At 37.3% G+C, this 23904-nt stretch overlaps 5 protein-coding genes and 1 long non-coding RNA gene across 7 annotated transcripts; 3 read left to right on the plus strand and 3 right to left on the minus strand.

Moving 5' to 3' along the window:
* Positions 1-357: 357 nt before the first annotated feature.
* LOC9313652 lies at positions 358-7667 on the minus strand. Of its 2 annotated transcripts, XM_021025386.1 has the most exons (16): positions 5726-7667; positions 4811-5587; positions 4590-4718; positions 4274-4465; positions 4150-4199; positions 3716-4028; positions 3503-3629; positions 3217-3417; positions 2783-2878; positions 2264-2445; positions 1938-2153; positions 1563-1838; positions 1329-1476; positions 1104-1237; positions 872-958; positions 358-792 (listed from the first exon to the last, which is right to left on the minus strand). In XM_021025386.1, exons 1-16 carry the CDS (start codon positions 7385-7387, stop codon positions 709-711), a joined length of 4674 nt encoding a protein of 1557 aa, XP_020881045.1. In that variant the 5' UTR covers positions 7388-7667; the 3' UTR covers positions 358-708. The 2 variants fall into 2 exon arrangements, with proteins under 2 accessions (XP_020881045.1, XP_020881044.1); XM_021025385.1 differs by having other exon boundaries at positions 4811-7667.
* A 1268-nt stretch (positions 7668-8935) lies between these two features.
* LOC9313653 (L-galactono-1,4-lactone dehydrogenase, mitochondrial) lies at positions 8936-12177 on the plus strand. The gene is made up of 6 exons (XM_021025102.1): positions 8936-9728; positions 9860-10110; positions 10389-10574; positions 10668-11088; positions 11436-11576; positions 11853-12177. The coding sequence occupies exons 1-6, from the start codon at positions 9054-9056 to the stop codon at positions 12009-12011; spliced, it is 1833 nt and encodes a 610-aa protein (XP_020880761.1). The 5' UTR covers positions 8936-9053; the 3' UTR covers positions 12012-12177.
* An 88-nt stretch (positions 12178-12265) lies between these two features.
* On the minus strand, positions 12266-14211 carry LOC9311940 (dnaJ homolog subfamily B member 1). The gene is made up of 2 exons (XM_002877539.2): positions 13254-14211; positions 12266-12985 (listed from the first exon to the last, which is right to left on the minus strand). The coding sequence occupies exons 1-2, from the start codon at positions 13859-13861 to the stop codon at positions 12541-12543; spliced, it is 1053 nt and encodes a 350-aa protein (XP_002877585.1). The 5' UTR covers positions 13862-14211; the 3' UTR covers positions 12266-12540.
* Positions 14212-14299: 88 nt separating this feature from the next.
* On the plus strand, positions 14300-15159 carry LOC9313654 (ATPase 4, plasma membrane-type). Its single transcript, XM_002875826.2, has 3 exons — positions 14300-14633; positions 14713-14891; positions 14992-15159. Exons 1-3 carry the CDS (start codon positions 14388-14390, stop codon positions 15086-15088), a joined length of 522 nt encoding a protein of 173 aa, XP_002875872.2. The 5' UTR covers positions 14300-14387; the 3' UTR covers positions 15089-15159.
* Positions 15160-15242: 83 nt separating this feature from the next.
* Positions 15243-18187, minus strand: LOC9311941 (protein NRT1/ PTR FAMILY 2.10). The gene is made up of 4 exons (XM_002877540.2): positions 17836-18187; positions 17077-17294; positions 16414-16967; positions 15243-16325 (listed from the first exon to the last, which is right to left on the minus strand). Exons 1-4 carry the CDS (start codon positions 18074-18076, stop codon positions 15404-15406), a joined length of 1935 nt encoding a protein of 644 aa, XP_002877586.1. The 5' UTR covers positions 18077-18187; the 3' UTR covers positions 15243-15403.
* A 2213-nt stretch (positions 18188-20400) lies between these two features.
* Positions 20401-21244, plus strand: LOC110228759. The gene is made up of 2 exons (XR_002332294.1): positions 20401-20667; positions 20857-21244. It is a non-coding gene; the product is annotated as an uncharacterized LOC110228759 (long non-coding RNA).
* Positions 21245-23904: the final 2660 nt, after the last annotated feature.

Genomic DNA, 23904 nt, shown 5'->3' on the forward strand with positions numbered 1-23904 from the left:
TACATCCACCATATTCGTCATTCTCAGGCAAACACTCCTGAATCCCCAAATTTCATCCAGGACACTTTTTAAATAATCATAATATTTCTTATGAGATGTTCCATTTCCTCAAGCTTAGTCTCGGTTTTCAACCCATCTTCCGATCGCATCTTCGTTTTACTGTTTAAGCTTAAGTGTTAAACACAGTTGGATTGGAGTTTACATAGATTTAAAACTTAAATTAATGTATTAAAAATAAATATAGTAAATTAGTAAGTATTAAAAGGTGATATACTGTACACATTTCATTGGATTAGTGTTTCTGCAGTTTCTCCCCTAACTTCAAACTTCAATTTAATTAGTTGTCAAGATAAGATATATGTATAATGATGATATGATTTATAGAGATGACCGACGAAATAGATTTATATGAACATATAATCCTTAATGTGACAAGGATTTAACCAAGAAAACTACATGATATCTTCTAAGACCTCTTCCACTGAAAACACTTTTGCTTAATTTCAAAGACAAAATCTTCTTCCACATCTCCTCTTAGAAGTTAGAACCACTGAGATGAGTGTAAATCACATTCTTTCCTCTCGAGTTCACTTCTGCTTGTCAAAAAAACGTACTTACTTCCTTTGTAGTATGTGTACTTACGAGATCTCCTAATCTGTAGCAACGGAACTCTACTTGGTCTGTTTTTCTTTTTGATTCTTTTTTGTTTTAACGCTTCTCGTAGAGAAGAACCTGTGGTTGCAAGTGTCCTCTTTCACACATAGAAAGAACATCACTCCAGCTACCGATCACCTGAAAGATATTACAAAAACTGGGTAATGATGTCGATGAGTGTATCTGCCTGCAAAACCCATTGTATTGATAGTCTTACCTTGACGGTTTTGTCATCGTACATGATCCACTGATCGTGCTCACGACTATGTGCAAAACAATGATAATGCTGTCCATAATAACAAACCTGGAGTTGCAGAAATAGCAAAAGAACAATATGTTACCTTGACGTTTTTAGGGTGAAAGCAAACAAGGAAAACACAAAGTACATAGCTGATGTTTTAACGACTCTTCTGGTAATGTCATAAGGAAGAAGAAGAAGAAATGTGTACCACGGAAACTAAGCTATATGTGCTCTTAGGGTCCAGACCACGGTACATGATGCTGATGTCTATCTCGGTATTCAAGGCTGCAAGAGTAGCTGCTATGTCTTCTACAGTCTCACATGTGTTTTGCCACCCTAAAACTGCCCGTCCCAAAATAATTAGTGACAAGACACAAACATCATCGATCTGAAAAAAGTTTCCATTCATAAAAATTCTAAAAACAAGTTTTACCTGTAGTAAATACATGCGGTGGAGTAGTGAGAATATGGTGGATATGGTTGAGTTTCCCACATCCACCCGTTTCGGAATCACAGGCTAGTTGATGGTTCATCTCGACAAGATTTAGAAGTTCGTCAAATGAATTCTCAGTGCATGTAACCTATAAGGCATAAAGCAGGGAGTTATCAAAAAAATATGGGAAAATTCAAGTCTAATGAATATTATCTAATTAGCATTGCTTTTTACCTTCATGGTGCGTAGGGCACTAGCGTTGATGTTATGGAAAAAGGAAGTGTACTTCATATGCCTGGATTCTAGCCCACAGCTGTAGCAATTCAGTTGCTCAAAAATATCCATTCCAAACAGAGAATGGGCAATACATGTGCGGTTGGCACAGTCCCATGAACCAGTACAGTTGCTGTCTGAGGAATCCACATCAGACACGCTTGAACTTTGAGCAAATGAGCGATGAAGGCAGTCAAAGATCACCGCCAGTACTTCTGAAGCATCGTTCATCTGAGCCTGTCCACCATATGACGCCCAAGTTTAGGCTCATAAGTGAAATGAAGGTTTACTCTGTATTAAGATGAACATTTAAAACTAGTAATCAAATTCTTTTACCTCTTGGAAGAAACTACTATCTGGATACAAATTACTCAAAGCAATCCTGAGAGATGAAGGTGCCACAGGTTCATTTTGTGTTTCACTCGAAGCAGCGCTCAAAGCAGCAAAAATTTCATACAAAGAGCAGACAACACAAGGATCTCCCACGTGATGGTGCTCTCGTGTTGAACTCTGTAAGAACTCAGCTCGAAACAGCTCCAGATTCCATAGAGACTAAGATCAAAAAAAAAAAAAAAAAATAGCTTTCAGCAAAGATAAATCTTTTAAGCTGATAGATACTGAATTCCCAAGAAATCAAACAGTTTATGAAAAGTGAAGGTTACCTGTATGATAACATTCAAAAAGCAATTGTATTCGCCAACTTCATTCTGAAGACCTGTGCCAAATATGGCAATTCCGGTTGAGCTCCTAGACTCAATTGTGTCTTCAGATAAACCCCCATCATTGTTTACTTCCAGAGGTGTCCTTAAACATGAAGCCATATTTCTACCTCCTTGGTACACGTCTGGGTTAAAAAAAAAATGTTCTGGTGTCAAATGCTTCATATCAAGGGCTTTTGTCACCCCAAAATGATTACAGACCAAATATGCTGAAAATTCTAAATGAGAACGTAGCAGCTGTCGGCATAAGTAAAGCATGAGAAAAAATAATTTCAGACACCTTAAATAATCAGATTAAAAATGCAGTGAAATGAAGAAAAATGGTATACACAATACACCATTCTTCATAGAAATGACAGTCAGTCAGACAATAGTGACAAAATGGGTACTTAGCAAAATATCGCAAAATGTTGACTGTCAGACATGATATCAGATATATAAACAAGGATGTTGAAAAACTACCAAGGCTTTGACGCACTGCCCTTTTAAGGTCAGCTTGAAACCTTTCTTCTTCATCGTCTTCAGCTTGTAATTGTCTTAATGTCTTTGTTCCCACATCTAGAATGCAAGATGAATGATGTTAGAAACAATTGCTGGAAATCAATGTAGATACTGTAATTCCTCATTGACATAAAAGCATAAAACAAAATACACTGGTTACACAAGTATCCGTTTTAAGAAATCTAACGGCTTCATTTGTTCTAACGGATGAAAGGAGTTTCATTTGTGCCTTAACTGGTCACATCTAATATTCAACTTCAGAAAAACAATAAGCTCAAGAAGAAAAATCTAGATCCATATCAGATCATCAATAGATCACAACTATGAGTGCTTTGAAAACATGAGACAAAGAGAATGATCTAGGACAAAAATAAAAATAAAACAAAATCGCTTACCACCATTGTTACGTAGAGTTTCAGAATGTCTCTCGGCGTCGGTGCCTGACCACTGAGATTTACTATTTTCGGTCTCAGGAGGTGTGACTGGATATTTTCCATCAACTAACTTGTTTGAAGCTTTTTGGCGTCTACCTCTCCTCCCAGTTCGTTGATCAGATTGGAACATACCAGCTTGCATAGCTGTGCCATTAGGCACTACTGCAACACAAAAAAAAAAAAAAAAAAAAAGTGCCTCAGAAAGGTCAGCAGACACATATTTTCATATTCGAAGACCAGTGCTAACCTTTTTGGGATTTTACATCCTGCACCTTTGCACTATCAGATATCGCAGAATAATTTGTTGACGGGAAAACTCCATTTGTATTCACTCTGGCTCCTTCCAGGTTGTCAAGTCGTCCATTCCTTTTCTCCTGATAAAGCAAAGAAACCCAGAAATTAATTTCAAGTGATGATTAAAATAAACATAACTCCACCCACCTTGTCACTCCATTGTTACCTGATTTATGGATTTTCCATGTCCTTGTAAATCTAAATAATCAACTACATTATCTGTGCATGCATTATACACTGCCTTTGCAACATTAATGGGAACTGAAGAGCTGTATTTCTTTTGTTGTTCTGCCATGTGCTTCTCCTTAGCTTCATCCTCAATTCTTCTCTGATACTCTAGAGTTTTTTCAAGTTTTCTCTCCTCCTCCTCTAGCTCTCTTTGGCGTTTATATTCCTCTTCCTGTTCTTTTATAGCTTCAACAGCTTCAGAAACAACATCAGCCTCTGAATAATCACCGACAGATGCAACCGTAAGGGGGCTGGAACAAGAAATTAGCAGGTAAATCAACAACAGATTATACACCACCAACATTTTCAGAAACAAAGATTATCCAGGTTACACCCGCTTAAGTAAAAATTATGAACAAAGCAGATCTTCACCTGTGTTCAAAAGAATCAGTATTGAAGCGATGGTCGTTTCCAATAGTTGCCTATAACAAAAAAGTAAAGCTAGTTACAAATATAGACAAGAAATACCTAAAAGTAGACAACAGATGGTTCAAACCTTCAAATCCTTCAGTTTCCTAGTGTCTTTAATCTTTTTCTTGTCCTTGGACTTTTCCAGCATGTTTTTTGAATTATCATTTCTTCCTCGAGCCTCCTTCTTAGAATCAAGAGCGAGCTCAACAAGTAAAGCTTCTCTTGCAGCATCAGACTTCTCAGTGGCATCTCTCTCTGCTAACGCCTCCAAATGTGCCTGGAGAGAGAGAGAGAGAGAGAATGAAAGGGGGAGATTAAGATGGAAATGCCAATAAGAACCTGAAAGAACACTGCTACTAATGGAAGAAAAAGTAACAAGGTCTAAAGAGTTAGATAACTACCCGCATGTAGGACTTCACCAAAGGTAACAATACTATCTGATAATCGTTGAAGGAAACTGGTCCAAGCTTTAGCTCTAATTGCTGCATCCCAGTGACAGTACGCATCATTTGCGCGTCAATTTTGCTAAGCTGTGATATCACCACATATACAGATTATTTTTAAAGCAGAAAGGCAGCTAATGATTATCGCAGTCGTGTTGCGTAAAAATAATAAAGGTTACCTCTGCAGACAACTGCTCTTTTTGTTTCTGGATCGCAATCTCTATGAAACTGTCAGCCTCATGTAAGGAATCCTTCATCCCCCATTCATCAGCTTCACCAGATTCCAGATCACGAAGCTGAGAACTCGTGCAGCCATATGATTCTTCATATCCAAATTGATTGTGGTTAAGGGTTTCAGCATCTTTCAAAACATTTGTTATAGCATCTAACTCAAACCTACTACTGATAAACACCAACTCAAGGTCATTATCATTTAGATCGTCTCTTCGTTTCCTCAACACAGATTCATAGCTTTCATGGGTAAACTCTGCTGAAGTCTCCCTCTTCCGGCCTTCTTCAAGACATAGGTCCTCAACAGTCTGCAGTGCTCCCTCGTAGCTTAAGTGCTCGCATTTTCTCTCGCAGAGGTTCTGTAAGTGATAGAACTCCTTCTCAAGATGCTGCATGATCTCCAGTCCTTGATTTGTTTTCTCTTCCTTTGTGCACATCCATGACACAACTTGTTCCCCGCTAGAGGGTCCTGCGAAGATCCATGAAAGAAATCCATCCGCACCAGAAGACACATCATTTCCATTAGCATTATTAACTGCTGAGCCCATATATTTCTCTTGGATGCACTCAGTTCCAAACAACTTTTCATCCAAAAGAAGACATGAATCTTCACCATCAAGAAGAATCTCCTCTGTAACTTCACGACCCAGGTCACCAAAATTAATTTCATCGTTGGGGTTACTTTGTTCGGAACATCGACTCAATCCACAGGCCTGAGACAAGTCCTGCAGGAATTTGAGAATTTTCTTGAGATGGGAAGCTCCCAAAAAGCAGATGCATAAGGGTGACTTGTTCAAGCCACGATTTAAGAATTGCGAAACCGAGGGTAGATTCTGGAGTTCATCCACCGTAAATTGAATCACCTTATCATGATGGCTGGCAGCTAAATATTTGTGTCTAATAAGCAGCTCAAAGGCTGCACGGATTTTTTCAAGGAGCTTTGCACGTTCAGGATCATCAGATATAGGCCATCCATCAGGAGGAGGAAACGCGATCGACAACTTACCTTCTTCAGATTCGTTCTCATTCCAACCGTTGCAAGCATCTCCAAGGTTTTCTTTCTCTGGTGTAGTATCATTCCATGCATCCTTGAAGCAATCGTCACCATCATCCATATTATCTCCAGAGTGAAATTCATTAAACTCAGATTTTTGGATTTTCTGCTGACTGAGAAGCAATTTCACCGCAGCAGAGAGATCCAATGGTTTCCATGGGGAATTAAAAAGCATATTAATCCTTTCAGTGTCGACAATTTGAGGCAAAACCATTTGCATCTTAGGTAACACGTTACCCATGTGCTCCTGCACAATATGATGCATATGAGCCTCAGGCTCTATGAAGTTTTCACTACACCGGCAGCAAGCCCAGAACCTCCAAGTCTTATTGGCCTCACAAAAGGACAGAGCCTCGCTAAGAATCTCATATGCTTGCCCATCCTTTGAAGCACTAAAGTGACTCTTAAGATCACTGAACTTAACTCTTACGAATTCTTTCTTCATTTCTTTGCTCAAAGAATCCCAGTATGACCTAACCCGATCCCTTCTATCCGCTGTGGAGCCGTTTTTCCTTGCATTTCCATGCTTTCTTCTCTCCCCACTTCTTGGCCCCGCTCCTAATGTTGGATCTGATCCCTTGTTGTTAACAGCTTCTACATTCTCCGACGGGGAAGACTCTGACTTCTGCTGCAACAACCTATGTGCAGCTACCCTCACTTCAACCTCCTTCCTCCTCTCTTCAAGAGTCTTGGTAGCTTTTTTAATCTCATTAGGCCTCCTGGTCTGAATCAAGTTACTCTCAATAGGATCCTCGGCCATTCTCCTAAGAGGGATCAACCTAAATTTCTCTTCACCATTTCCCAAGTTCTGCATCCAAGTGGACAATGAATAAATGTTAGACTTCTGTATCAGTGACCTGAGCTCATCCTGGAAATGTGCAATACGAGCCTCAGGTGTCAATATCTTCAGCTGAGTCTCATCCTGAAGACTCTCCCTAGCAGGATCAATCGGATATTCGATGGAAAGAGCACGATGGCACTCTTGCACAACCTCCTCGTACTCTCTCTTCCCATCGTTGGCAGCCTCATAAAGCAAGTTGGCATAAAAATGCCCAAACTCAATCGAATTTGGAGACAGCTCCACAGCTTTTCTAGCAGATTCAATTGCATTTCGCAGATGCTTGTGTTTCGTAGCTAGATCCTCGTACACAGCAGCAACCTTGACGCAGATAGTTCCCTGAACACGGTGGATTAGGGCAGAGTCTTGATGGCGAGAGCACGAATCCTTGATGAGACGAATCGCCTTGTTATAGCTCCCCCGTCCAAACGACTTCAGTGCCTTCTCGCATTCTAGCTTGACGACAGCTGAATCCAACGGCTCAACATTAGCGTCTGGTCCGGAAAAACCCCCATCGTTGAAGCTACAAGCGGTAATCTCAGACGGCTCCACCTCTGTCACTGCCACCGTCGTCACCGCCGCAGAAGACGGCGATTGTTTGGAACGAGCGGAGGTTTTCTTCTTCTGACCCATCCACGATTCAGCTTAAAACCCCTAATTTAATCGGCATGTATACGCGTTTGTGTGTGTGTGTTATATACGCCCCAGCAAATGCGAAAAGATAGTCAAACCAGAAATTAAATTTCAGTCAACATACTGTGTCGTCTAGGAGATTCCGGCACCGTAGTATGGTGGAGGATCGGCGGAGAAAGCTGGTGTGGGGAAAAAGATAGAGAGAGTAGAACAAGAGTCGTCGTTTGTGCTCTCTCTGTGGAGTTCGAAGCCAGGGGAAAAAATAATCATTAATTAAACCGAAAAGGAAAAATAGGAGAAAAAGGGGATTTTAGTACCATGTGAGATTTACATTGCGGTTACACACCGGTTCGCTACAATGAATTTAAAAAGGCGGTGCAGCGGTACGGTGGAACCGTCTGCACTTTTTGCAAACCGCATTTGAATAGTGTAGTATCTAACCAAAATAGAGCGATTTAAATGTACTTATGTTGCCAAATTGATGTAGATTTTTTTTTCGTATAAGTGAATTTAATGTTTGGTTGGCTAATAGAATATTAATATTAATTTATTAAAATAAATAATTTATTGTTTACTGTTGAAATTATATTTTATAGTTTAAGCGTTTAGACTATGTGTCTACGTGTTGCGATTAGATTGATAACCGATAAATAAGACAACACAAAATCAACAATCTAAGTTTACCTAAAAATAAAATAAAAAATGGAAAAGAAAACTATAACTTTGATGATTCCATAGATAGGTGGCTTTGCTATTTTGTTTAGTCACTCGAGTATAACAGATCGAAGCGGATTTTATGTAGGACAAAAATACAAAATTGAATACACTCCTTATAGTTATCCAAAATATTGCTATCCAAATGCATCTTATGTTTTCAAATTAAGATAAATTCACTTTTCGTATAAATGTATTTAATGTTTGGTCGGCTATGTGTAAATTATATAATATTCACTTTTTGAAAATGTAATCATTTATTTCAAGCTCTTGAGACTATATATCTCACGGTTAAAGCGTTTAGATATTCTGTTATCCACGTGTTGTGGTTATTGTTGTTTAGAAAACGAAATCAATACAAAATCAACAATCTTAATTTACCAAAAAAAAAGTAAAGCCTTCGATGGCTCAATAGAGTGAGTGATGTGGTTTTGCTACTTTGTGAGCATAAGAGCATGATTATCCAAAGGCTCTTAATAATACTTTTTAAGAATATTTAAGCAATATTTTTTTTGTTCCACCTCTTAGCATTTTTTTTTGTTTCTTAGCTAAGAAACATTTCTTAGCTTTAAGACACTTTTGGGAATAAATATAATCAATTAAATGCTAACATAATCTTAAGATTTTCTTAAGAGACTATCTATAATCATGCTCTAACGGTTCGACTCGATTCCGATTCGCATGTGGGACAAAAAGCCAAAAGGTCCAAAACTACAATAAAATTTCTGGTTTTGTTTGGTTTAGGAATCTGGACAATCTAATACCAAATGGTTTTGGTCCATACACTACTTATAGTTATAGGGCTAAAATGCTCATTAACAAATTACGTGGCTCAAATTATGAAACCAGGAATAATAACGGGGCAAATAATGGAAACTTTCTTAAATCACTAAACCCGATCCTGTACAGAACATTTCGCTCAGGTTCAGATCGCCTGAAGTAAAACAAAAAAATGCTCCGGTCACTTCTTCTCCGCCGCTCCGTCGGCCATTCTCTGGGAACCCTATCTCCTTCTTCATCCACCATCCGGTCTCCATTTTCGCCTCACCGTACTCTCTGCACCGCCGGTCAAACATTGACTCCACCACCGCCGCCACCGCCACGTCCTCCACCTCCGATTCCGTCCACCGCCTCAGAAGCCGAATTCCGTAAATACGCCGGATACGCAGCACTCGCTGTCTTCTCTGGAGTCGCTACCTACTTCTCATTTCCATTCCCTGAAAATGCTAAGCACAAGAAGGCTCAAATCTTCCGTTACGCTCCGTTGCCTGAAGATCTTCACACTGTCTCTAATTGGAGTGGTACGCATGAGGTACAGACGAGGAACTTTAGTCAACCGGAGAATCTAGCTGACCTCGAAGCTCTCGTTAAGGAATCTCATGAGAAGAAGTTAAGGATCCGACCCGTTGGATCGGGTCTGTCCCCCAATGGGATTGGTTTGTCTCGCTCCGGGATGGTGAATCTAGCGCTCATGGATAAAGTTCTAGAGGTGGATAAAGAGAAGAAGAGAGTTACGGTGCAGGCTGGGATTAGGGTCCAGCAATTGGTTGACGCCATTAAAGACTATGGACTGACTCTTCAGAACTTTGCCTCCATTAGAGAGCAGCAGATTGGTGGTATTATTCAGGTTTGCATGCTCTTCTCTTCATTGTGTGAAGTCTAGGGTTGTGGAACTTATGAAGAATCTGAAACAACTTCAGTTGTTCGTCTTTATCTTGTGCTTTGAGGTTTAGATTCTATATTTTTGTTTATCTTCAGATTGGGGCACATGGGACAGGTGCTAGATTGCCTCCTATTGATGAGCAGGTGATCAGTATGAAGCTGGTTACTCCTGCAAAGGGAACAATTGAACTATCAAGAGAGAAAGATCCGGAGCTCTTTCATCTAGCTCGATGTGGCCTTGGTGGACTTGGAGTTGTTGCTGAGGTCACCCTCCAATGTGTTGAAAGACATGAACTTGTGGAGCACACATACGTCTCAAACTTGCAAGAAATCAAGAAAAATCACAAGTTAAGTGTTGCTAACTTTCGCTATCTTAGTCTTGATATTATGGCTCCAGCTTAGAGAAACCATGCTCAGTATACAAATTTTCTTCTGGTCAGATTATCAGAGAAGTATCAGGTTGATGCATTAGCTTTAAGTTTTGTTCACTTTCTAGTTACTACCCCATTCATTTGGCATAGTGCATTTTTAGCATTTGGGAAAGCACTCCCTCTACTATGAAGCAAATTGATCCCAGAAATAGTCTCACGTTTCCTAACTTTTGTTTTTGTTTCTGGCTGTTCAGAAAATTGCTCTCTGCAAACAAGCATGTTAAGTACCTATATATTCCTTATACCGACACAGTCGTGGTTGTAACATGCAACCCTGTATCAAAATGGAGTGGGCCACTTAAGGACAAACCAAAGTACACTACAGAGGAGGCTGTACAGCATGTCCGTGATCTCTATAGAGAGAGCATTGTGAAGTACAGGTATCATTTTTCTTTAAGTCTTGTGTCTAACTTGCTTTCTCTAATGTGGAAGTCTGAATAAAATACAAAATAATTTTGCACCATGATGTATAGGGTCCAGGACTCTGGTAAGAAGTCTCCTGACAGCAATGAGCCAGATATAAAGGAGCTTTCGTTTACAGAGTTGAGAGATAAGCTACTTGCCCTTGATCCTCTCAATGACGTTCATGTTGCAAAAGTAAATCAGGCTGAGGCGGAGTTTTGGAAAAAATCAGAAGGATATAGAGTAGGGTGGAGTGATGAAATTCTGGGCTTTGACTGTGGTGGTCAACAGTGGGTATCAGAATCTTGTTTTCCTGCTGGAACCCTCGCCAACCCTAGCATGAAAGACCTTGAATACATAGAAGAGCTGAAAAAACTAATAGAAAAAGAAGCAATACCAGCACCATCTCCAATAGAGCAGCGATGGACGGCTCGAAGTAAGAGCCCCATTAGTCCTGCATTCAGCACTGCAGAGGATGACATTTTTTCATGGGTAACTCTTGTTTGATGTCCTTTATTCTTCCATTTACTTGTCTTAGACTATCATGAAAGTATAAAAAGATATCGGTGTCAGTCTTTAGGAAGCTTGTTTTGTGCCTCTCTGCCTTTATGGTGGAGGAAAACATTTGAAAATTTGATGCTAAAATGTTCATAGACAAAGATGAATCCGGTAGAAATGATGCTACATACTGTACTCTTAGGGGCTAGATTGTTGTTTCACTTGCTAGATTTTTGCTGTTGGCCAATCTTGTTCCAACACTGACTGTTTGCCGGTTTTTTCCTCTTTTAATTGCTAGCCATCTACACTTACACAATATGCTACATTACATTTTGTCTCAGGTTGGTATAATCATGTACCTCCCGACAGCAGACCCTCGCCAGAGGAAGGACATCACAGATGAATTTTTCCACTATAGACATTTGACACAGAAACAATTGTGGGATCAATATTCTGCGTATGAACATTGGGCTAAAATTGAGGTAATTGTAGATTTTCCAATATAAGTATGGGATTCGTGTATCCCAACACACAGATACCATTATTTACTCACCTTTCTAGAATTTAGTATTTTAGTTAGATCCATAACTGTAACTAAACGAACAAAAAGTCTCTGTATCTTGATTACATTTGTTTCTGCTTGAACTACAATTGTCCTCAACTTCTCATTGTGAGAAGTAAGCAAAGGAGATGAGAATCTGTTGAGGTTACTATTTAGACAATTTCTAATGTTTTCTGTTTGATGTTTATGTAATCAGATACCAAAAGATAAAGAAGAACTTGAAGCCCTACAAGCAAGAATCAGAAAACGTTTCCCAGTGGATGAATACAACAAAGCACGCAGGGAACTGGACCCAAATAGAATCCTCTCCAACAACATGGTAGAAAAGCTCTTCCCAGTCTCCACCACGGCTTAAAACATTTTCATCAATAGATTATTTCCTCTTGTTGCATCATAAGTGTTGTTAAGAAGATGGTATGGAATGAGTGAAGCCAATATCTTTGTCACAAAAAACTGTACATTGAGAGTTTTACTGCTCTTTTCACAATTCCTATAAATAAATTTTGATCTTCATACGAAAAGCCAGAAGTAGGAAATCCGTAACTCTAATTACTCAGCTGTCTATTCTAAGCTTACCATAGCTAGATAATAATAGTGGGGATATAGGAATTTTTATCAAAGAAGATAAATAGGTAACAAAGCATACCTTAATTCATGGAGTACACTGTATAAACATTAGAAGGCAACTAAATCAAATCAAATCAATGAAATAATTAAACAAAGGGGAAAAAGTCTAATTTCAAACAAGAGAAGTAAAAAGACAAAAGCAAAGCTTGTGTTTGTTCTTCGGCTCTCAAATCCAAGCCTCCTTAGAAGAATCCCTCCTACCATTCACAATCTATCATCTCCTCTACCTTTGCTATCTACATTCATCATTGAGTTCTTCATGATACCCCACCAAGAACTCTCTTTAGCTCGGATTTCTGTTCCGATGTGAGCCTCGACGGGTATTTCACACTAAGCTTCAATTTCAGGTTGCCTTTTTTTCCGGGTTCTTTAGAGATTGGCATTCCTTCGTTTGGAACAACAATCTCATGATCGGGTTTAATAATCTCGGTTAGTGGGATCAAGAGAGTCCTTCCATCAAGCGTGATCAGGTTGACGGTCTTACCAGTTAAAGCTTCAAGTAGAGTTATCTCTTGATTAACCAAAAGGTCGTTCCCATCTCTCTTGTAAACAGGATGTGGCTTCTCTTCAACCACGAATATAATATCCGCCGGTATGATTCCAGGCTCTTCATTGCCTTTCTTAGGGAATGTCAGCTTCGTACCTTTCTTCCAACCAGGTTTTATATCTATAGGCAATATCTCCTCCTCTACCATCATCCTCCTGCAAGATCAAACAGAAACACGAAAACTCATCGATCTATGCAGACATTGTCCACCGCGACCGCGCGACTATCACTACCCAAATCTCCCAATAAACGTGTATCCCCATTAAGTCAATTCAAGGAAATCTCCCAAGAGACAAGCTTCTCTTAGCCAAACCAATCACCAAATTTACCCAAATAGTCGTGTATAATTGCAATGCCTAAAGGAAAGATTCTTCTAGTTCTCGATTCCGGTATGTAGAGAGGGAGATAGAGAAGAAAACATACCCAGAAGCATCATATACATTTCTAGTTAACCGCATCTTCTTCACCACACCTTTATACAGATCCTCCAAGCTCACAGGCAATGGATTCTCCACGGCTGGAACTTTCCTCATCTCACCGCTATAACCATTGGCACCACCGGTGTTGAAATGACCATTCCTATACGTTCTGTTTCCTCTCCCACCACCATTACCTCCTCCTCCATTTTCAGATCCAAAGAACTCAGCATAGATATCCTCCGCATCTCTAGGGTTAAAACGAAACGCCGCCGCATTAGGCGGATGCTGCGGCCTATGCTGATGAAAATGCGAATATCTCGAGGAAGAAGAAGAAGATGAAGAAGAAGCCTCCGATGAAGAAGAAGAATTAGGGATTTTGCCAGATTTGAGACCTTCCTCGCCGTAAAGATCGTAGATCTGACGTTTCTGAGGATCTGAAAGAACGTCGTAAGCTTCGGAGATCCGTTTGAATTTGGCTTCTGCTTCGTCTCGACGTGTCGATGGGTTCTTATCGGGATGCCAAATCATGGCGAGACGCTTGTAAGCTTTCTTGAGATCATCCTCCGTCGCGTTGTGGTTTACCTTGAGTATATTGTAGTAATCTACACCCATCTTAATCACACAATGAATCAATCAGCTTCACGAATCTGAGGTTTTCGCCGGCGGTTGACGATGATTGGCCGTCGCCGGAGAAAAAGGGGGAAAATGCGAAACAGATGCGTGGAGACTAGGGAAAGAGGGAAGGATCTTTCCACCGCTACGTTAAACAAAAGAGTAATAATTATTTATTTAACCAAAAAAATTGTATCTGTTTTTGGCTTATTTTAACATTCTTAATTTTATAAAGTAAAATGTTCTGATTTTCTTACATTTTTGTATTTCTCATTCTTTATCTAATTTAGTTATAGAGCCTATTATAGTTTTCTCTCTCTCCATTTTCTTAATTATATTTACTAAATTTGTTTAACAATATCATAATCATAATTAAAATTACAAATAGCATGGTGCTTATTTTATTTTATTTGATCAAGACATATACCATGTTACTTTTAGTCCTTAGACAAACCAATTCGTTAGAGAAAATGTCGTTTAATAGCCGAACTTTCAAAACTGGAGAAAGTAAAAGAGACATCAAGGAATGAGAGAGCCGACGAAGAGACCGCCACGGCCTTGGATTACGCCACGGAGAGATATTATGCAGGTGGCTACTTTAATTGCAGTCTATGCAAATTGGAGCTTTGCTGCGATAGAAGGAATTGGTTGGGGATGGGCTGGGGTCATTTGGCTTTATAACATCATATTCTATGTCCCACTTGATTTCATCAAATTCTTCATCTGCTACACTCTTAGTGGCAGAGCCTGGGATCTTGTTATCGAACAAAGGGTATGTATCAGGAACACAAGTAGCTTTTGTGCCACTTTATGCATTAAAGTTTCTAATCGGTTTTCTTGCATTTCCATAGGTTGCGTTCACAAGGCAAAAGGATTTTGGGAAAGAACAAAGAGAGCTGCAATGGGCGCACGCACAGAGAACGCTCCATGGTCTACAGGCACCAGATACTAAGATGTTCACAGATCGAACCCATGTCTGTGAACTTAACCAAATGGCTGAAGAAGCCAAGAGGAGAGCTGAAATCGCTAGGTAAGTAACTCAAAGCCAAATCTTCTCCGGCTTTTTGAACACAACAAAAGAACATTCTTTCATCGTCTTCTCTCTGCCTATTGCTCTCTGTTATATATAGGTTGCGGGAACTTCACACGCTCAAGGGCCATGTTGAATCAGTGGTGAGACTCAAAGGACTCGACATAGAAACCATTCAACAAGCTTACACTGTCTGAGAGAGACTGAGTGCAAGCTGATCTCAGTTGGGTCATGTCATGACTCATGAGGTGTCTGTAGTTAACACATATTGCACATAAATATCGAATCCTTGTAGCCTTCTTTTAGCGGTTTGTTCTGTCCTGTTCTGGTGAAAGATGAAACAGTTTGAAATTAGCAACAAAATTTTTATTTTACAATACATGTCTATAAAGATGAAGTGTTTCTTCTTCAATTAATCTATAAAGTACAACAAGATTGATTTCGAGTAAAGAAAAACTACAACAAGAAATAGGAGATTGGAGTAGAAGACCAAAAATATATAAGTTTCCAGATCAGACAGAGTTCTTGTCTTGTAGCTGCTGTTGCTTGGTCTCTTCTTCGTTGGTCTCAATCTCAGTGATGATTTCATCATTACCGCCTTTGTATCTATACCATTTCGCCATCAACAAGAAGTAAGCCATGTTAACAACCATGAGTCCTGTGAGCATGAAGTAGAAGTAATCCAATTTCGCTTCGTTCAGATTCTCAGCTAACCAATTCCCTGTAGGTGAATGCGCAGTTGATCGATGAACAGTTGAGATCAAGAAGCTAGCGAGGTAGCTCGAAACCCCTGCACCGACATAAAAGATAGAACCTGCAAAGCTCTTCATGTTTTCAGGAAACTGCTTGTAGTAAAACTCCATTTGTCCAATGGCAGCAAAAGCTTCTGCTATGCCTGCAAGTGTGAGCTGCGGAATCAGCCATAACGCTGACATTGAGGAGATTTCTCCTGTCCGAGGCGCCATCCCGAGTGTCGGTTTGGTCAGTGCAAACGTTCTTCTCCTTTCCTCTATAAACCCGGAAACTAATAAACTCAGTATCGCAAATGTAAACCCTGCTCCGATTCTTTGTAAGAGTGATATACCGGTTTCTATCCCGGTCACTCTTCTGAGCGACGGGACAAGTACACGGTCATAGAATATGATGAAAACTGTCATGCCAGTCATCAAGAACACTACATAGGTGGCCGCAGGAATCCTGAAGCCACCAGAACCTAATCGTCGGTCGCTCTGGATTGCTTGGAAGACCGGATAAGTCATTTGTATCGTTATTGCAAGGTAGTAAATCGTGGAAGCAAACCAGATTGGAATCACTCTAACAATGCATTTCACTTCTTCCACTTGCTGCAACGTGCATAGTTTCCATGGATCGGAAGCCGCTCCATCAGAGTTCAACTTCTCCTCGGGGGTCATAATTGCTGCTTTGTCTAGAAATCTGGCAACATAGCAAATCGACATTTTTCAGCAAAACAAAAGCCAGAAACATAAAGCAAGAGAACAAAGAACAAGAGATTTCGATTTACCTGAACTGGTCAGTGTATTTTAGAGTAGTATTAGCATAGTTAGGCGGAATGTGGTTGTAAAGATTCACCCAAGGCTGCTTAACCGGCTTCAATCCTCGTTTCTTGATTGCGGCTGCTATAACACGAGCAATACCAGCCAATGGACTACCCGAGGCTTTCACTTTTACATACAATTTATCGCCAGCAAAGAAGATCACACACGCCAAGAACATAAGAGACACTGGAATGATCAAACCGATCGTCCAACTCACATTTGACTGGATATACACAACTGCCGTGAGCGAGATGATCTGCGCGAACGTGAAAGTGAAGAAATACCAGTTGAAGAAACTGTTGATCCCTTTCTTTCCAGATTCGGTTTTGGGGTTGAACTGATCAGCACCAAACGCTAAATTACACGGTCTGATACCACCCGCACCTACGACAAGAAACCCTAAACCCATCAGCAGAAACAGTATCTGTCCCACACTCGGCCCTTCGCATGAGCTTTTGTTTCCGCAAGCAACGGGGTGCAATGACGGAACTGCAGCAGTCAGTAATATCACAAACGATCCCTACAGAGATGAAAATGGTTTAGAAAACACTGAAAATATTGGCAGAAACGAAACCGGAGTCATCAAAGATTAATATATATATATATATATATATATATATAAGTTGTACCAGAAAACAAGCGATGACAGCGACACTGAGAGTCTTGTAGCGACCAAAGTATGTGTCGCAAAGAAAAGCAGCAATAAAAGTCCCGAAGTTGATTGTACCACTAAAGGCATTGATGATAGTTGCAGCTGTGTAGCTCTTAAGGTTGAATACAGAAGTTAGGTACACAAGAAGGTTTGATAATGTCCCTATGATCCCAAGCTTCTCAAATGTCTCATTACCTATACAATAGCACATAAATGATAAGAATACAGTTTTTACATTTAATGTACCCAAAACACACAAACCAAAGATTGGACTTTCAATGTTCTGACTTAAACTTTATAACTGTTTTGTAACTCCCAGAAACTAATTTTGTCTTATCCAGAAATTCACAAAAATCTTATCTGCTTTTTTCAGAAACTTAACTGCATGATTTAAAAGTCTTTCTTTCTTTTTTTGGGTAAAGATTTTAAAAGTCTCTTTGAAAATTAAATGAAAACAATTGTATATCTAATTTCCATTAGACAGATCTGTTAGATTATCTGGGTTTCATTTTTTCAACCAAATCTCAGTTTTTTAACCAATTTCGTTTCGGAATCTCAAAGAAAAAACTCCAAATTCGAGATTTTTGACATAGTCAAGTCAAAGCCAAGAGAAAAGAAACGAAATTTAAAAAACATCACGGACTAAATGTTCTGTTTAATTTCCCATTTCCTAAAATCCGACAAAGCACCCGAAAAAAAAAGCTGTCTGAATTGGAAGAAAAAAACAAAGCGTTACCAATGATAAAAGGCATGACTTTCCATCCTCTATAAACGATTTTTCTCTGCTCGTCGTCGACCTTCGAAGTCACACCATCAGAACCACCGCCATCGACGGCGGAGTAGGTGTTCACCGCCGTCGTTGATGGCTCAACCTCAAGAGGCTTTCTCTCCATAGTATCAATCTGTGTGTAATTATTGTTGTTGTTGTTGTTCTTATCTCTTCTGTCTCTATGGTTAAGAATGACTCTGCTCTTCATGTCAAGCTTCTCCGCTCAATTATATATAGTGGTGAATCAAACGAGTGGATTTTGTCGGAATCTGGGCAAAGGGGGAAAAATGAAATAAAGAATGGTGTGAATTTGGCTGTGAGTGACTCATTTTAATTATTACTTTAATTTATTTCCCTTAATTTTATAAACGTTTCTTTTTAATTTCGTAAATATGTCTGTGACTGTGAGAGAGAGTTGTGTGGGCTGAGTTAGTGCTGGATTTACGTAGGCCCATTTTTACACTCGCTCTCCCTCTATATTGACTAGTAAGTCAATATATTGTTTCTAAAGTCAATTTTTTTTTATTCTTTTTAAAAAATGAGATATATGTTTACATTACACCAAGTTATGATTTTAGATTTATGTAGTCAAATTTTTTGATTGATTTTATTGTATTGGTCAAATCTGTCTTATTTAATTTTAGTTTTCATTTCTTCTATTTTTATAATCTAGTATTCCTCATGTTCAAAAAATCGCTATACGCTACTCGGGCAGTGAGGGTGGACTAAGCCTACCAAAAAAATAGGAGATTAACGGAGATTAATCGGAGATTAGTTTTAAGGTAATTTAATATCTTAAAAACAGATTAATCCATTATAACATTGTTTTTAAAATTGCATTAAACACATGAAAACAAGAATTTAAGGTCAAACTTATGATTTTTATACAGATTATGAACATAAGTGGGACATTTTGAATTTTAGATAAAAAAAAAAAGAATGTAAAAAAAAAAATTGGGCTAGGCGCCGTCGGCGGACGCCTAGGCGGTCTAGACTGTGTAGACAGACAAAAATCGGATCACCGATTTGCCGCGGTTCCCACCCGATCATTTCTTAGGCGGCTAGGCGGCCGATTTTTAGAACAGGGAGTACTCCCTATATCTCTCTTTTACAAAAATGTCATTTTGACATATTTATAGAAATAAATACTTCATAAAAAATTAATGTTTTGTGAAACAAAATTAAAACTTTATAACAATACTCTTTGCGAAACGGAATGAATATTTATAAATGTTATTTTTTAAATATTAGATAATGCTATTATCATGTTCTTTGGAAGTATTCTAAATTCTAATGTCATTGACATAATTTAGACTACATAGTTTCAATAAGATAATTAAACACTTCAAAGACTCAATTTACTATCTTTCCCAAAATTCAAGATTAGTTTGCTAAATTTCAGGAATTACACAAAAATAATTAATACTCTCTCCGTTTTACAAAGAGTGTCGTTTTAAGATTTTAATTTCGTTTCACAAAGAGTATCGTTTTGTGTTTTCAATGCATTTTTTAAGACTAATTCTCTTTTTTAACCTCACTATTTTAGCTTATTAATTAGAGAGAGGGTAATATTTAGTGTATTAATAAAGGATAGAAATAAAATTTGTTTACTTTTTTAATTTGTGTGAAAAATAGTAGAATGAGTGAATGACACTCTTTGTGAAATAGAGTGAGTAATATATAAATTATGCATGTAATTTTCTTTGAATTATATATGTCCACATGTATGTGCAGATAATAATTAGAGGTCGGTAGGTAAACCTGTATAAAAAGATCTCGAGCCTCTTTTTCCCCAGCTAATCCTAATTAAGAACAAATATCTCTTGTATAGTTGTATTATATAAATATCTAAATAGTGTGTTGTTCTAGGTTTACCCTACTCCCGTACATCAAAATATATGAATGTCGTCTTTTATCAAAAAAAAAAAATTATATATGAATGCCTTCTCAAACATAACTTTTGGTCATCCCAAAAACATCGAACTACCGTAGTACACATTTGGCAAGGTAGAATTTTGTGCTATCAGTCGACTTTATGCTTTTGAACTAATCTTAAAGGTAGATCAGGCTCGTCTAGAGGACATGTACGTTTGTTACAATATGAATGCGTATTCTTTTAAAATTTAATGTTGCGGACATTAGGCTACTGACTAAGACCCAATTGACCGACCAATTTGGTATCCAACTGGGACATTCGTATACTGTGTATATGGGGTAAATCGATAGAGGTAGCTTTGGATCTTTGGTTTCCAAAATTACCAATAGAATAGAAAAGAAAGACTATAAATTAATTAATTACTTATTGGTTTTCATAAGATTCCGTTCATAAATGGATGATTACATATGTGTAGACAAGAGGCAAAGGGTCCACTTTAATTTACTTCACATTTATTGAGGTTATTACTGATGTGCTTGCGAAGTTTGGCATATATGATGATTATTGTAGTCCACAGAATTTGCTAGTTTTAATCAAAAACCTAAAAATACACATGCATATATATGTAGGGGAAATTAGCCAAAAAAAAACACCTAAGCATTTGCCAAAAAATATCTAACTAGCTATCTCATTGGATATTTACACAAGAGTTTATACATATTTGCCATCTTAACACCATGCTAACACAGTTAGAAACACCGTTCAGTTTCTGTTTCAATAATTAAAAAAAAAATCATCAAATGAAACCCTAAAAATTGGAACAACATCCACTTCTTTTGCATCCCTTTTTCCTCCACCGATCTCTCTCAGTTCGTTCGCCACTCTAAGAACCAAGATCTAAGAAGTTTTGGTGCATTCATGTGGTAAAAACATTTGACTACATACGTTTTGCTTCATTTTCTATACTACCATCACAAATAAAGGTTTATTGTTGTTGTGTTTTTTTCTTCTAATTAGTTACTGCTTCTCGTCCAGAAGTTTTTATTTGAGTTGCTCTTGTTTGTTTGAGCTTAACTCTTTTTCTTTTTTTTGTAATATATATGATCTGATAGGTGCAAGATAGAAGAACGTATGTCCAGCTAAACATGTTGTCCTCTTCCGAATTTTCGAAAGATTCCTCTAATTATTCAAATAGTATTTTCACTCAATGATTTTATTCGCTCATAATTTTCTATAATCTATTATACTTGCGCTAGGCATGGTCGATGACAATTGACAAGTCATTGTTGTTGACAAAGACTGGGGACCCAAGACTTATCTATATACAACAATAATTTGTTTCACTAAATTGATGCTCATATCTTCATAAGAGAGTTCAAGTTAAAACAATATTCCAGATTAGCAGAATATATATCTAGATTGAATACTTCGTATTTTAGTATTTATAGTTTTTTGATACGTGTAGATTGTGCTATATGAATCGTATAAATTTGTCCTAAACTCCGTTATTAAGCCGACCCAAAATAAAGTCATAGATATAACCAGTGTTTTCTTCCTTTTTCAATTAGGTTTTGACTTGAAAGATTCCCAACTCCAAATTATTTTGTGGTGCAGTGTTCACACTCTACAACAATTGCTCTTTTTTATGAATGCACACAAATAAATATTAATTTAAACTTACTTCACATTTTACCAAATATATATATATATATAGAGAGAATATATCAATTTAATAAACTAAGAGATAATAATTCAAGGAATATTTCAGAAGCATTACGGACAAAAAACACCTGGCTGCACATGCATGTAAGAAAATAATATGGACTTCAATCCAAGAAACCGATTTTCTTAAAAATTAAGACAAAGATATAGTTCTAGATTTATCGGTCGTATTTCTTATAGTACTTCGTAAATTCTAGGAGTGGGGATTATGTTTTTATTTTTGCTTCCAGTTCATCTATACTATTAATTGAGAATCACTAAAAACTAAAAAACCTTTTAGTTGTAGAATATTACATAGAATGCCACTAAAATAATTGCATTCAAAAATTTAACAAAAAAAAATAGTAAGAAGGTACAAAATAATTTGAAAGTAGTATATTCCACTGACACAATCAAAACTAATATATCATATATGTATATATATATTTTTCGGAAATATAGGGGAATATTCCAATACAAAAATCAATATAATTAATAAATTTTCCATAACTAAACGGATTAATAGTATAACTATTCCAAAACTACGTGAAATCTATAATTATGCCAACTAAATTAAAATAATTAAAAGATATTTGAATGTCTATTTTAATAATATTATTGTATTAAAATGATATTGTTTTAGTATGTTTTACGTTTTGTGCCATCGCCAACAATTGTTTCTCAAATTAAATTCTATTTTCTTACAAAACACTTATAAATTAGAATTTGAATAGTATGAAAATAAATAAATAAAATATTTATATATTTTAGTTTGATTAAATAAATAAATAAAATTAGAAAATTAAAATATCAGAAATATTAATGTAGCTTAGTTACCATAATTAATAATATACACCAAACCAAATTTTAGAAGTATCGGGATATATCACATAGGGACGGGACATGAACGGGAAATTCAAATTATTAATATACAAAAAATTAATTCTCTATAATTCAGAAAATATCGGATATGGGACAAGAACGGGTATTTAGAAAATGAAAAATACTATCCAAACTATTCTCGATAAAATCCGGGACGAGAATTATGGGTAACGGGACGGAAACCGAAATTCCAGGTAGCTAAATTCAATTCTCAAACTCTCATTAAAATTAAATACACAAACGAAAAGTACATGAAATACGGGTTTTTCATCAGAATGTCATATCTATTTCCTTATCTGTTGGACTAAAATATACAATCCTAAACGGATAGTTTTTTTTTTTAACGGTTATGAGATAGAAAGGTCCTGACATATATGGGACGGGACGGGACATGTTTTCTATCTCGAAATGGACATACCACCTTTCTCTCATTATCTCTATTTTAATGTATTTGTCTCTTAGGGCCTGACTGGTTTAAACGCAGCGGTTGCGGTTGCGGTTGCGGAAGTTTGCGGAAGCGGGCGGTTGCGGTTTCAAGCGTTACCAAGCGTTTTGAACGACTGGTTTAGCATTTGAAAATGGATGCGTTTGCGGAAGGTTTATGACTGGTAAACCAGCGGGTGCGGTAGCAGTTAAATAAAAAATGACTAAAAAAATAAAAAATATTACAAAAAAAAGAAATAAAAACACCAATATATTATTATGATAATATTAGAAAAATTGAACATGCTTAATAATTAAAACCATAAATAAAGTACTAAATAATTATTCAAAAATAAAGAAATTTTATAATAAGATAGTATTTTATGCTGGGTTAACACCAAAAATTGTATCAAGTAATGGGACAAACTGTAAATAACGTTGAATTCAATCAAAAAGCAAGTAATTTTCTATTCGAGAAAACAAATCGAAACATATATTCAATCAAAAAGAAAAACAATATATAATGAAAAGAAAAAAATATTCAAATTGATTTTCATCGGTTTGGATGGAAGACATTGAGAAAATAAGGTTGTAGAATATTGATTAGGGTTTTTGATGAGAACGTGATACAAAGATGAAAGATATATATAAGATTATATATTTTATAATAATTATAAGTAAAGGTTTGATTTTTTTTTTTTTTTTTCAAATCCAACCGCTACCGCCTGCAACCGCAAACGCTTGCGGGAAGGAGCTTTTGAAATTCAGCGATTTCGAGCGGTTTGAAGCGGTACAGAGCGGTTTCTATGATTGGTACTAACCGCTAACAACCGCAACCGACCGCTAGCAACCGCTAGGAGGGTGCTAGCGGGAGAACCAATCAAGCCATTACTCATAACAAAACAAATCTGATTACTTTTTTTATCTAAACCAAATTGAAACCAAATAAGTCTATTAACATATTTCCGCACGAACGTGCGGGTCCGAATCTAGTTTCTGGTTTAAATTCAACTATATAAATTCTGTAAAAATAACAGTTTTTTCTCCTTATAAGTGGAGTCTCAGACTACATATATACTAAATAAATAAAAGCGCCCAGTTCCATTTTGAATTCCAACAAATTGGCCTGAACAAGAAATGTCTTTGTAAGAGAA

The sequence above is a fragment of the Arabidopsis lyrata genome (assembly GCF_000004255.2).
Source record: "Arabidopsis lyrata subsp. lyrata unplaced genomic scaffold ARALYscaffold_5, whole genome shotgun sequence".
In the NCBI taxonomy this organism is placed as follows: domain Eukaryota; kingdom Viridiplantae; phylum Streptophyta; class Magnoliopsida; order Brassicales; family Brassicaceae; genus Arabidopsis; species Arabidopsis lyrata.

Excerpts from the sequence above, each read along its gene's own strand:
- LOC9313654 (XM_002875826.2), top strand. The coding sequence starts at position 14,388 with ATGAGAGAGCCGACGAAGAGACCGCCACGGCCTTGGATTACGCCACGG. Across the intron at positions 14,634-14,712 it reads ATCTTGTTATCGAACAAAGG|GTTGCGTTCACAAGGCAAAA; the intron begins GTATGTATCAGG and ends GCATTTCCATAG. Across the intron at positions 14,892-14,991 it reads AGGAGAGCTGAAATCGCTAG|GTTGCGGGAACTTCACACGC; the intron begins GTAAGTAACTCA and ends TGTTATATATAG.
- LOC9311940 (XM_002877539.2), bottom strand. The coding sequence starts at position 13,861 with ATGGGTGTAGATTACTACAATATACTCAAGGTAAACCACAACGCGACG. Across the intron at positions 12,986-13,253 it reads AATGTATATGATGCTTCTGG|GAGGATGATGGTAGAGGAGG; the intron begins GTATGTTTTCTT and ends TTGATCTTGCAG.
- LOC9313652 (XM_021025385.1), bottom strand. The coding sequence starts at position 7,387 with ATGGGTCAGAAGAAGAAAACCTCCGCTCGTTCCAAACAATCGCCGTCT. Across the intron at positions 3,418-3,502 it reads GGATGTAAAATCCCAAAAAG|TAGTGCCTAATGGCACAGCT; the intron begins GTTAGCACTGGT and ends TTTGTGTTGCAG. Across the intron at positions 1,839-1,937 it reads ATAGTAGTTTCTTCCAAGAG|GCTCAGATGAACGATGCTTC; the intron begins GTAAAAGAATTT and ends TATGGTGGACAG.
- LOC9313653 (XM_021025102.1), top strand. The coding sequence starts at position 9,054 with ATGCTCCGGTCACTTCTTCTCCGCCGCTCCGTCGGCCATTCTCTGGGA. Across the intron at positions 10,575-10,667 it reads GAGAGCATTGTGAAGTACAG|GGTCCAGGACTCTGGTAAGA; the intron begins GTATCATTTTTC and ends CATGATGTATAG. Across the intron at positions 11,089-11,435 it reads AGGATGACATTTTTTCATGG|GTTGGTATAATCATGTACCT; the intron begins GTAACTCTTGTT and ends ATTTTGTCTCAG.
- LOC9311941 (XM_002877540.2), bottom strand. The coding sequence starts at position 18,076 with ATGAAGAGCAGAGTCATTCTTAACCATAGAGACAGAAGAGATAAGAAC. Across the intron at positions 17,295-17,835 it reads AGTCATGCCTTTTATCATTG|GTAATGAGACATTTGAGAAG; the intron begins GTAACGCTTTGT and ends GCTATTGTATAG. Across the intron at positions 16,968-17,076 it reads CTGTCATCGCTTGTTTTCTG|GGATCGTTTGTGATATTACT; the intron begins GTACAACTTATA and ends TCATCTCTGTAG.